The following is a 12,292-nucleotide window of genomic DNA, read 5'->3' on the forward strand; positions in this document are numbered from 1 at the left end:
AGAAGAAGAGGAGAAAGAAACAACGTGCCTTTAAAAAGCAGGTAGTCAGTGCATCATAATTGCACTATAAGACATTGTGAGAAATTATTTTAAAAAATAATTTACAAAAAAAAAAGGAAGTATGAATAAAGAGACAGAGAGCAAGAGAGCGAATAGGGGGAGAAAGAGACAGAACAAGCTAGAGAGAGAGAGCAGAGAGAGAAAGAGCTACGCTACTGAGAAAGAGAGCAAAGAGAGAGAGAGAGAGAGAGAGAGAGAGAGAGAGAGAGAGAGAGAGAGAGAGAGAGAGACAGATACCAAAGAGAAAGAGAGATGTGCCAGAGAGATTGAGCTGAGTGAGCTAAGAGAGAACAAAATTTCTGAACATGTGAAAAATCAGCAATAAGTGGACAATAATTATAGTTTTATAGGTGATAATTGTAATACTATTGCTATCATATTGTGGTTATATTGCTCTAATATTGCCTCTATAGTGTACATATATTGGCCTAATATTGCTATTATATTGTATGTCAATGGCCATTTGGTCTAATAACAGTCTCCACTTCGTTGAAAGTAATCCTGAATTCAAATCTCATGGGCACGACAATTGTTATCCATTATATTAGCATGAATTGATGTTGACTTTTGAAATGATAGTTGGAGTTGCACATCGATTCATATTCAAAAGGAAAATAATTCTCTCCCTCAATGAATCTTCGTTCAAAAGAAGGCAGCTGTCAAATATTGGGTATAAAAATGCAAGATTCACAGTAAATTAATTGGCCACAAACCACATATTACAAAACCGGGATGATTTTTGGCATGCTTGAAAAGACAAGGGCCAAATACAACAGAAAAGAAAATCCATTCAAGCTTCTCACTAAACATGGCTCAAGCACTCGACCATGATTTCAATCCAAACCTACCCAACAAGGGCATACCACATGTCCATCGTAACAGAAGAGTGGCATTTACAATATGTTTCTTTTTCTCCTAAACAAAATTGTTACTAAAATGGAACAAAAGGTCCCTCACATAGAACAATACAAGCAAAGATAGTCAATTGTCATACACACAAAATTAGTCCTCATCCATCCCTGCAGGCTGATCTATCTTACTAGGGTCACCTGCTGGTTTTGCCATTATAATCTACAAGATAGTCAAAGCATTGTCAACAACCTTTTTTTAATGAAGGTATTAAATATTAAATAGGCTGCAATAAGATAGATTCATCATTTCTCACACATTTTCAGCTAGCCAGAAAACCCCAGCATATAGATTTTCTATTTACTATCAAGCCTTCTGCACTGAAGCCATATTCATTATAAAAGTTCAACATTTCCCAAAAGTAACTTTCAATTTTATTTTATTTTTCCAAGTTAAAAACTAACGTTTGTGACCGTTCTTTTGAGTTATAAAGGAGTTTGTGTTCTGAGTACACACGGGCATACATGCATCTGTGCCAAGTTAGGGGAACGTTGAAAAAAAATAAGAGAAAAAGACTTCACAAAAAGTATAAAAGTATAAAATTAAATAAATAAATAAAAAGAATAGTAAACTAATTCATAAAGCCTCGACTTTTTATTATTATTATTATTTTAAACTGTATGTAGTTTAGCATTTTTTCTGCTTTGGCCTCAAAGATGCAATCAGGGATTCAAAGATGTAGTTCATACCAAATTTGGTTCGTCAGGTTTAAGTAGAAGACCTGGATATGAAACTCTTACACTAGGCAGCACTTTACCCTGAGAATGATTTATATTCACTTCGTACCTTGTTAGGGTTGCTTGCCTGCATGCAATATAACCCCAAATATCAAATGTAGTTATAAAGCAGAGAAACAAATTATATAAAACAGGTCACTATTGAATGACATCAGTGAAGCCTTACGTAAAGTTTTCCACCTTATGTGTGCCCACAGTTAGAACAAGCAAGCCAGGAGCATATGATGAAACTAAACTTATTCGTATCAAGTCTAAAAGAACAAATAATGTACAATAAGTAGGACGATTTTTGCCAAAACAAAGAATATTGGAACCATATTAGCAAAGCAATAAGAATTGTCCAATTTGGAAATCTCCAACTCAATCACCAATGTCATAAATCAATATTAATAACAATTTCACGAATCAAGCACAATCTTGGATACTGCACTTCTGTTTCCTGACTGGAACATGAGCAGAAAGCTTCTATTATGATCTACAGTAGCATAGGTGTCCTAGAATTCAATATTATTCTTCATTCTGAAAATGCACAAACTTAACAAGAGTCCGAGACTTCCAATTTACTAGTCACATAAGACTTCCAATCTCACTCTCCTTCTCCCCTTCCCCCTCTCTCCTCTCAGAGCAAGACCAGAACGTAAAATCCAAACAGCCTATCCCACTCCTCTAGTACCTAAAACTAACCACGTAAAATCCAAAGTAGTCATTTTATATAACACTCAATATTTTCTTAGTCAAAATCCAAAACTAGTGACACTCTTGAGGTTCATAACACTCCCATTTGACAAGACAACAAGGACCATAGGAGATCAATAGACTATGTTTCTACACATGCATATAGCAAGTTATTAGTATCAACGCACGTCTTACCCAATTTTTAATAGCATGTCATGTCCAGGAAATGCTTCTCCGTTCTTGTACAGAGGCATGAGATCACATTGCAACGCAAGGAAAAACATAACTTAAATGAAAACACTATAATTCCAGAGCTAGATACAGTGAAGGCATCAAAAAACTGGTGAACCAAATTAAAAATAATCTGGTTTGTAGTTGAGATGCAGATAGCAGTCAAGAACAATAAGTATTCTTTCAGTCAAGATTTCAATGCAAGCTCATGGCCTAAAATAATCATCACCTCCAGGTGAAATACTATTATTTAAACCGAAGTTACTCAATGTATGATACAAAAAAAGTAAATGCACACATTGTTCAGGAAAAAGCTTGAGAAGTTCACCTTTTCAAAAGTAGTTTCCCATTCTGCTTTGTAGAGTTCATACACACATGGCAAGTCAAAAATATTTTACTCAGCTGGAAGAAGTTTTCATCACCTGCCAAGAAAAAACAAAGAAAAGAATTAGCATTAATATATCTGAAGAAGGTAGAGAGAATTTTTTTTTTTTTTTTTTTTTTTTTGTTCTTCCAGATACAAAATAGATAAACAAAACTTCCTTTCAACCCAATAACAATTTATGCAGCTAAAGTTGTATGGAGTTGAATGCTACTAGTGCAGAAATTCACTACTTTAAACCAAAGATCGAATAATTTGGTCCCGAAGCCATTTTTCACCATGCTACTCTTTAAAGAATGGCACTTAAAAGATTTAGCAAACTCCAACTGACACCATTTTCATCTTTGTTACTCACCAAAAACTATGTAGCTATCTGGATCTCATGTATTTCATATTAGGAATGCATATTTAACGTAGTAATGATGCGTCATATGCCTCACTCAAGGGTATTGATTACCTCTTCTAAGATGTAACATACCATTTAAATAAAAGAAGTTTCACCAACAGAAATCATTTTTCATCATGACTGTAAGATATAATCTGACTCACTTGAATATGAGGTGCCTGGAACATTTCTTGTATGGTGCTTCAACCTCTGCCATTCCAACAAGTGATTTTCCTGCAAAGTAGGTACATATAAATCCTGTAAGTGACAAGAATTAAAGCCTCAAAGCAAGATAATAACGCTCCTAAACAAAGCAAGCACATAGAGTTTAAGCTACATGAGATGTTGGTGCTTAATAATACCAATGTAGTAACAGAGTATTTCTTTTGAAACTTCAGGATACAGGAAAGAAGAGAAGTTGACAATTCTAATTCCTTGGTTGACCAAAACAGAATACTGGTTTAAAGGTTGCTTAATTTTCATTTTTTCAAATAAAAGAAAATGAAACAAATCCAATACCAAAAACAAAACAAAAAAACAAAACATGTATTATTTGGTATTTAAACCAGCTCTTCTATGACACAAACTCTCATTATGGGACCAGTTGGCCAATGAAAGGCCATGTTTTTTTTCTCTGACAAAAGTAATATTCTAAACTACTCTAATGATGCTTATGTTGCTAGATTGTGAATTTAGATAACACACTAAGACAAGAACCAACATAATAAATGGCCTAAATTCAGAGTCTTGCAACGTAAGCATTTTACGCTGCCAGATTGTCTGGCAAGAGAACATTTCTCTATGAAGTATAGTTTAAAGCTTGCTTTGACATAACGCATTCTGGATTTTTCAAGTAATCCTAAAATGTAAACTGTTTCACCATCATAAAACTGAAAACAAAAGCAAAAAAACAAAAATTACAAACTAGAATCAAAATGATGTTAAATAACAAATAAGGTGCAATAAGATAGATTCATCATTTCTCACACATTTTTAGCAAGCCAGAAAACCCCTGGCAAATAGATTTTCTATTTACTATCAAGCCTTCTGCAACAAAAGTACATAGATTTTACGGGATGAATATTCAAAGGCATGAAGTTTAGATTCATTAACCTAATTACTTCTGGCAGAAGTTCATAAATGGGATGGATACCCGAAATTTAAAATAAACAAAAAAGCTTCCTACCTGTAATGAGTACATCAAACACAAGGCTTGATTAATTACAATTCCAATGCAGACGACCATTCACAAAAGTTTGAAATTACCCATTATGAAATTAAACATTCGTGAAATATTTTGCATTGTCAGTTTTATCATATTGAACTACACTTAGTGAAGAAACAATTTTTGTTTTAAAGTAAGAAAAACCAAAATCCAAAATTGGCCAAACCAGTAGCAAAATTAAGCTCCATATCCATCCCATCATCACAATTATCACTATGATAAAAATCAAGCATTACCCACCAAACAAAATCAAACCCATCAAACCAGATCAACCAAGATCACAAATAAGAAGGCACAGAAATTGAGCTCACCTGAGCAGCAGAAATCCCAAGCAGAGCTCTCCTGACTCTAGAGTCCATAGCGAAATCCCCATTTGGATCCTCATCAGCCACCCACCGTCATAACTCGCTTGGGCTTTCCAGGTCCCGACCGGCACCCACCGGACCCAAGACTCTTCTTGGAGCCCGAACCGGCGATTTGAGACCCAATGCCTTCTTCATCCTTCGGCGCTAAAGTGAGCGACCTGCAACGCCAGCGAGCTATTGGGCGAGTTAGCGTCTGGGTCGGTGAGTCCAAGTGAGAAGAAGCGAAGCCGATGTGAAAGCTGGGCCTTTCCGGTGGATGTGTGGTAGGCGGCGAAGATCTCAAGGGGAGCAGATAAGAGAGAGCAAAGACGAGAGACATGAGTTGTGCACAGAGAGAGAGAGCCAAGATAGACAGAGAGCTCGATAGACATATACCAAAGAGAAGAGAGTTATGCCAGAGAGAGAGAGAGAGTGAGTGAGCTAAGAGAGAGACCAAAATTTATGAACTTGTGATAAATCAGCAATAGGAGGACAATAATTTTATATTTATAGGTTATAGTTTTACAAAAATTGGGAAGGGGTGGTATTTTTAGTTAATATTAGCAAATGGGTGGTAGTGGAGGTCATTTCCCTATTTTAAAAGCATTGTGGGCAGTTCTGCTAGAAGCATTTGAAGGCCGAAGGCCATTTATGTAAATTGCATGAGATTTTATTGTGCATGCTGCGGTTGGGTTATAAAATGCGTTTATGCGGTGGAATTTTGAAATGTTCAATTTATAGGAGACTACGAATTTTCGCAGAAAGTCTCGGCCCTTAGTCTCTCTCGTAAACGAGGACATAGATTTAAAGTGAACCGGCTTGGATGTGATGCCGGGTCTCCGCAGGTTCGCCTCGGTTCTGGGAAATTCGGACGGGTCCTGTGATAATTTAAATTCTTTCCGATACCTACCATTCTAATGATTTCTAGTAATTAGCCCATTGCGCAAGAATCAAAAATCTATTTTATTTATGAGAAATAATATTGGTTAAACCCATAAATACAAAAACTATAATAAGGATCCACCAATATTTTGTGGATCAAAGAATGTTGAATTTCATAGCATAAAATTGCTTGAATAAGAATTTTCTTTCTAAAATATCTCAATCGTAATTATAAACTGAACCCAATGACAATATTTTTCTCATTACACTTGACAACCATGCTCTTTTGCTTTGAGATACATCAATATATTCTCGGTATATGAAAAATTGGATACAAAACAGTCTAATGAGACAACGAAGAGAAAAGTTTTGAAATAAATTGAAGTGTTATCAGAGGTCATATGGCATTGATATATATACGAACTATTCTAAATGAGATTTCAAACAATGTGTTAGATGAGAAGAAGCATCTCATTCTTACATATTCCATACCCACGTACACATGAAATTCCCAATGTCAAGAGGGGAAAAAAGTGCAATACCTTTCTTGTATCTCGCAAGCATAGGAGATCCAACCTTCAGGAGGATGCTCGTTTGATAAAGAAGCAAGCTGCATCCAATCATACATTAATACCGGCAATCATTGAGGCAACATACATGCTTGAATAAAGACAAATTGTCACAAGTAAATAAGATATGTTGATCTAGAGATAAAGATCCTCCCCAAATGTTCCAAGTAGAAGCTTCCTAAAGATGAAATCTGAATATGACAGACATTTCAGCGGAAAAAGGTTTAACTAATAAAACTAGTCTTTCATTTCCAACCATTTCAAACAAAAGGCACCAGTATCTATCCTCTAAATAGAAACGTCCATCTGGAAGTGGTTCACACCTACATAAATAATAATTTTTTTCTTTAAAAGGAGGAAGCATGGTAGTGGAGTTTACAAATGACATTCTGCATACTAGAAAATTAAGAAGGAAAGGAGGAGGATGAAAGACCTACTAGGTAATTTCCACTTCACAAGCAAAATCAGCTATTGAACATGTTGAAGAATCAATGATAACCTACAAAATTTAAAAAAAACAAGCCACAATCAGTGAAACTTATACTTTGGGTCAAACTCTATATACCTTAAGAAAGTTAAAAGGAAAAGAAAAGGACCAGTGACACTAATCTATCATTCCCATCCGACGGTTGCCTTCCATTATACTCCTTATCCGTTGTTTGAGTGACAAGGTACAAGCAAAAATCTATGAATATTCAACAAAAACAACAGAACACGTGGACTGTAAAAAAGTACCAAGTAGGCATACAAAACTTGCCAGATAACATTTTCAACATAGTTATTTTGCAGCAAATGCACTTCTACGTTTAAATATTTTATGAATGTCATATGTGAAAAATACAAACTGCTTCCTTGCTTTGCATACATATCAATAAGAGCACCTGCAATAATTGGGCCAGTCACTAATCCAAGTTTGATCAAGGAAGAGTGGCATAATTGGCCGTATTTCAGAGAAATATCCTGAGCATCACCAATTGCACTCAAGACACTACCAAATGTGTAATTGTTTGGCTTCGACTCCATGGTTGCTACCAAGTTTTTAGTGCATCTTGACACAGCCCTTTCTGAGCATACCCTGAAATCAAAGCACTCCATGATATGATTTCTCTGCAGTTTAACTCCTCAAAAACTTTGATGGAGTCATGCATGGACTCAAACTTAGCATACATGGTGATCAAGCTGCTGCAAACATTATGCTTTGATAAAAGCCAGTCTTTATGCAAAACCCCATGAATCATTCGCCTTCCTCCACCAACTTCCTAATTGATATAGCATGGATTAGTCCAACAAATGTAACATCATTTGGATATACACCATCCAATCTCATCTCATTAAATAGAGAGATGACATCGTCTTCGTCTATTGAAATCATAGTTAGCCAAGACACTACGTTGCGATCATTCATGGATTGAAAGACTAATTTTGCTCAGTAACCTCACACTTTGAATATGTCGAGATCAATACATTACAAACTGAAACATGATTTCCATATCCTGATTTAATTGTCAAGCCATGTATCTGTTTCCCAAGTTCTAAATTCATTTCATGACCGCAAGCTGAAACTGCACTAGTAAATGAGACATGATCTAACCCCATCACTTCTCCCACCATCTCAATAAAGACAAAAATCGCCTCAAGCCCATGATTTCCCTCTTGAGAGTAACCTGATAGTATTGCATTCCATGAAACCAGATCCTCATTCGCCATTTCATCAAACACATTCCTGGCTTCTACTAACCGCCTCTACCTCGAATACATACTTATAAAAAAACTTCACCATCTAAACCAGACTTAAATATAAGAGAATGCAGTTGTAATCCAAATAGAAAATATTCATGATCCGCACAAAAGCAAGAATCGTAGTATAAGTCACTGGATCAAAACAACTCCATTAAAATTCATCCTAAGAGCAAAATTCAATGCACCTCACTTGTTCGAAACCCCAAAAGAATAGTATTCTAAGAAACTATATCAGTATAGCACAGTCTCAAAGATAAGTAAGGGACCATCAAACTGGCCAGCTTTGGTGTACACGCTCATCAAAGAATTTGAAACCGTAGTATACGAAGCAAACCCAGAAGAAACTGCAAACCCGTGAATTTGGCATGCGGGTTTGGGGTCCCCTTGACAGGCCTTGATAGCAAGGGTAACGGTATTTTCATCGATGTTGTCAGACAAATGCAGTTGAAGTTGCTTACAGAACATGTCAAGGGCTCTAAGGGTAACGGTAACTTCATCGTGTTCGCTTCTCTGTCTCTTCATTTCACTCACGCACTACATCTACTGCGAGTGCAAACTTCGCCTGTCTTCATTTGGAACAAAATGGAGGCGGCCAGACCTGGCCCAGGAAACCTAGGCGCCGCCTAGACCCACCAGAGCAGCCTCGACCCGCCCAGGCCGCCTAGGCGCCGCCTAGACCCACCCAGGCCGCCTAGGAGCCGCCTAGATCCGCCCAGGCCGCCTAGGAGCCGCCTTGATCCGCCCAGGCAGCCTAGGAGCTGCCTTGATCCGCCCAGGCCGCCTAACTCCCTTATAGCATCAGAGTTGTTATCTTAGTGGAGATTTCATTAGCCGAATGACATTTGATGGCTTTCGTAGAGAGAGTCCAATCCAATCCAATCAACGGAGCAGCCGAAATGAAAGAAAAAAATCGAAGCTTGAGTTGAGAGGGAGAGAGAGAGGCTCAAGACCGAGTCTTTGAAGCTTGGAATCGCTTATGGAGAAGCAAAATGGCTGTGGGTGTCGGCTACACCTTAAAATATTCGAATACATTCACAGTGTATAGCCGAACGGCTATACCGTTAAAATGCTACGTTTAAATAGTATAGCCGCGCGGCTATACCTGACATTCACAGAGTATAGCCGCACGACTATACCGAAAAAATAATACATTTAAAGGGTATCGCCGCGGCTATACCGCAAAATAATATATTTAAATAGTATAGCCGCACGGCTATAGTGAACTTGCATTTTGCTCTATTATTGCTTTGTCTTCTGGTTGTTTCCATGACTCACCAGATCTTGATGGTTAATTTTCACTCATTTATATGACCCTTTTGTATATGCAACCTTTCTTTTTCCTTTTTATTATAAACGTTAAACAAGAAGATTATAGGTGGTGACGGGCAAAGGGAACCCATACATGACCCTTTGTTATCGTTCACATCAAAACTTCATTTGTACGTTGACTCAAGATGAATTTCCTTTTTTTTTTTTTTTTTTTGGAAATTTGGCTACAGAACTTCTTAACTAAGGGTCGTGTCCTTTTTTGTTTCCAAATGAAGACAACGGAAGACCCGCCATGACTTGATCTCTGCCTTGTATTCTCTCGCGATACTTAATCATAGATGAGCTCGTCTATCAGTCGCTCTAGATTCTTCCTTCTTAAAACTAGTTTGACCTGTGAATAAGGATATTAATCTTCCCTTTCAATTAGGGGGTGTGTATTTACTCTCGCCAACATTTGGTCTGACCTGGCTTTGTGTAAAATTACATGCAAAATAAAGAGAGGAAGAAAAGAAGAAGAAAAATGTACCAATTACTTTGCAGCTAATAAGAAGTTTCCTCGTCTCTACAACTGCAATGGAGTCACCAACGTGTCAGCAGAAGAAACGAGTAATGGAGTCACCAACGTAACGTGCTTATTTTAAACTCGAATATGTTCTCTCTATTTGCTTATTGCACGTAATATTTTCCAAGTTGAGAAATACAGCATGCCTGAAGTTGAAGTCCTTGAATCACATCTCATTGGTGTGCAGATCAGTTGAGAAATCCCTTGATTTCTACCAGAGTGTTCTTGGGTTCTTTCCAATTAGGAGGCCTGGCTCCTTCAACTTTAATGGTGCATGGCATAATTCTTAAAAACTTGGAAAACCAACAACAACCACCCTTCATTTTTATTGAATTGGTTTACTCTGTTTTTGAAACATTATAAATATAGAGTATTAATTTGGTTTTTGGTTAATTCTGTGACATTTGAATCATAGGCTATTCAATTGTGGCATTGGCATACATCGTCTCCAATCTGAAGACCCTGATAAAATGCCCAAGAAGATCGCCCAGATTAACCCCAAGGATAACCACATTTCTTTCCAGTTCTCTCTCTAGCTCTTTTATTCATTTTTTGTATGCTTATATATATAACGTCCGCATAGGAGAATTTATGTATATATATATATATATATATATATCTTCTATGTGTGTACAGTATATTTGTGATGTGAAAATGACTAGAAATACATTTGAATTGTTTTTAGTGTGAGAGCATGGTCACAGTGGAGAAAAATTTGAAGGAGATGGAGATAGAGTACGTGAAGCGCAGGGTGGAGGAGGGTGGAATCTACGTTGATCAGCTTTTCTTCCATGACCCTGATGCCACTATGATTGAGATCTGTAATTGTGACAACCTTCCTGTAATACCCCTCGCGGGAGAGCCAGTCAGGCCCTGCACACGTGTCAATTGCAATGCCTCGAAACAACAACAGCAGCAGCAGCAGATGGCATGCCTCCCTTCTATACACATCAAGGAAGATTACCTTCCTTGTTCATAAATTGTAAGGTGCGGATCAGTACATGTGAAAATTTGATTAACCAACTTGAAAACTTATCTAGTTTTTAATTTTTAGTTGATAGCCTGAAATCTTGTGTGTTTTAACTTTTCTAGCTGTCTTGATTGAGTAACCAAATATGAAAATGATCTTACATATAAGAGCAAGGGAAACCAAAAACATGAGGCATAAACAGATATATAATATATAAGCTGGCAGTAAAATGAAACTTACCCACCACATCACAGGATGATGAGGACATCTGCTTAAATGAAAACAGAAGAACTGGGAGCTCCCTTCAGTCCAAACCATAGAGCAAGTGCATCTCATCATCTCATAGCCATGCTGTTCGGTTTTGGGCTGCAAGGAGCACCCATTTCTGCAATTTCCCCATGAAGTCAAGAAGGAGAAGAAAGACAAAAATTGATGGCAATGGCGCATGTTCCAGCTATATATTTTGAACTTAAAGGGGCAGATGAGCTCAAACTATTGCAGTAGAATAGAATGGCTCATGACTTGGTTCAAGCTCTTCAGCCACTCTTTCTAAAACATAAATGCTTGCATGACAGCAACAAAATGAAATACAATACAAGCACTGATTTGATGCATAGAAAATTATAGGAAGAAAAACAACACATAAATTGTGTAATTAGTAGAATATAATTTTAATTTTTACCATGGATGAATGCCTAGCATGCATTGATTAGAAGAAAGAACTGGGCACCATGATGACTTGATGAGTGACATCTAACTGACAAGAGAATCTTCAATAACATACAAAGGTAAAGGAGACAACAAGTTTTCAATTGTTTCTCAAAAACAGTAAAGTAATTCCCAAGTGTGGATGCTAACTAACTACACCTCAGGTTTCTTTTTCTTCTTCCTCTTTAAGGGAATGAAATAATTCCCCACATTAGTCATATGAAACATGTTCTTTGCATCCAACATTAATTTCTTACCTTCTCTTAACTGTTTCATTGACTTTATTCATCACCTACTCTGACTCTCACTTCAATTTAGTATCCTATTGAATACGCACTATTCAATCGTTTTCTTTTACGTCGTGTTTGGTAATTGGGATTGAATTGGATTATTTATTCCTCTAAAACCTCACAATCATGCAGTTTTTTTCTGTCTCTTTCTGCTAGCCTAACCTATTTCTATCTACTTAAATTCCCTTCTGCTTGAAATGTTGTTGTAGCAATTATTTTTGAGTTGCTTTGAGTGGTAATATGGATGGTTTGGATTATTTAAGAAATCCACATTCACCAAAATTTCAAATCTCAGGTCCTCAGGTCCTCACTCACACATCACACACACTGTTCATGAATGTATGAGAATGAGAC

General features: G+C 37.0%; 1 protein-coding gene, 1 long non-coding RNA gene and 1 pseudogene across 2 annotated transcripts; 1 reads left to right on the forward strand and 2 right to left on the reverse strand.

Annotated features, from left to right (window-relative positions):
- Window positions 1-830: 830 nt before the first annotated feature.
- On the reverse strand, window positions 831-2,631 carry LOC148914507 (uncharacterized). The gene is made up of 2 exons (XR_016122634.1): window positions 2,577-2,631; window positions 831-1,773 (listed from the first exon to the last, which is right to left on the reverse strand). It is a non-coding gene; the product is annotated as an uncharacterized LOC148914507 (long non-coding RNA).
- A 4,204-nt stretch (window positions 2,632-6,835) lies between these two features.
- Window positions 6,836-8,661, reverse strand: LOC148914508 (pentatricopeptide repeat-containing protein At4g32430, mitochondrial pseudogene; annotated as a pseudogene).
- Window positions 8,662-9,981: 1,320 nt separating this feature from the next.
- On the forward strand, window positions 9,982-11,174 carry LOC148914509 (glyoxylase I 4-like). The gene is made up of 4 exons (XM_089042666.1): window positions 9,982-10,014; window positions 10,099-10,247; window positions 10,386-10,492; window positions 10,654-11,174. Exons 1-4 carry the CDS (start codon window positions 9,982-9,984, stop codon window positions 10,947-10,949), a joined length of 585 nt encoding a protein of 194 aa, XP_088898792.1. The 3' UTR covers window positions 10,950-11,174.
- Window positions 11,175-12,292: the final 1,118 nt, after the last annotated feature.

This window comes from Prunus mume, linkage group LG8 (assembly GCF_029339155.1).
Source record: "Prunus mume cultivar Tortuosa linkage group LG8, ASM2933915v1, whole genome shotgun sequence".
NCBI classification, from domain to species: domain Eukaryota; kingdom Viridiplantae; phylum Streptophyta; class Magnoliopsida; order Rosales; family Rosaceae; genus Prunus; species Prunus mume.

Coding starts and splice junctions, on each gene's coding strand:
- LOC148914509 (XM_089042666.1), top strand. CDS start 9,982: ATGGAGTCACCAACGTGTCAGCAGAAGAAACGA. Junction 10,248..10,385: donor TTCAACTTTAATGGTGCATG/GCATAATTCTTA, acceptor TTTGAATCATAG/GCTATTCAATTGTGGCATTG. Junction 10,493..10,653: donor GGATAACCACATTTCTTTCC/AGTTCTCTCTCT, acceptor TGAATTGTTTTT/AGTGTGAGAGCATGGTCACA.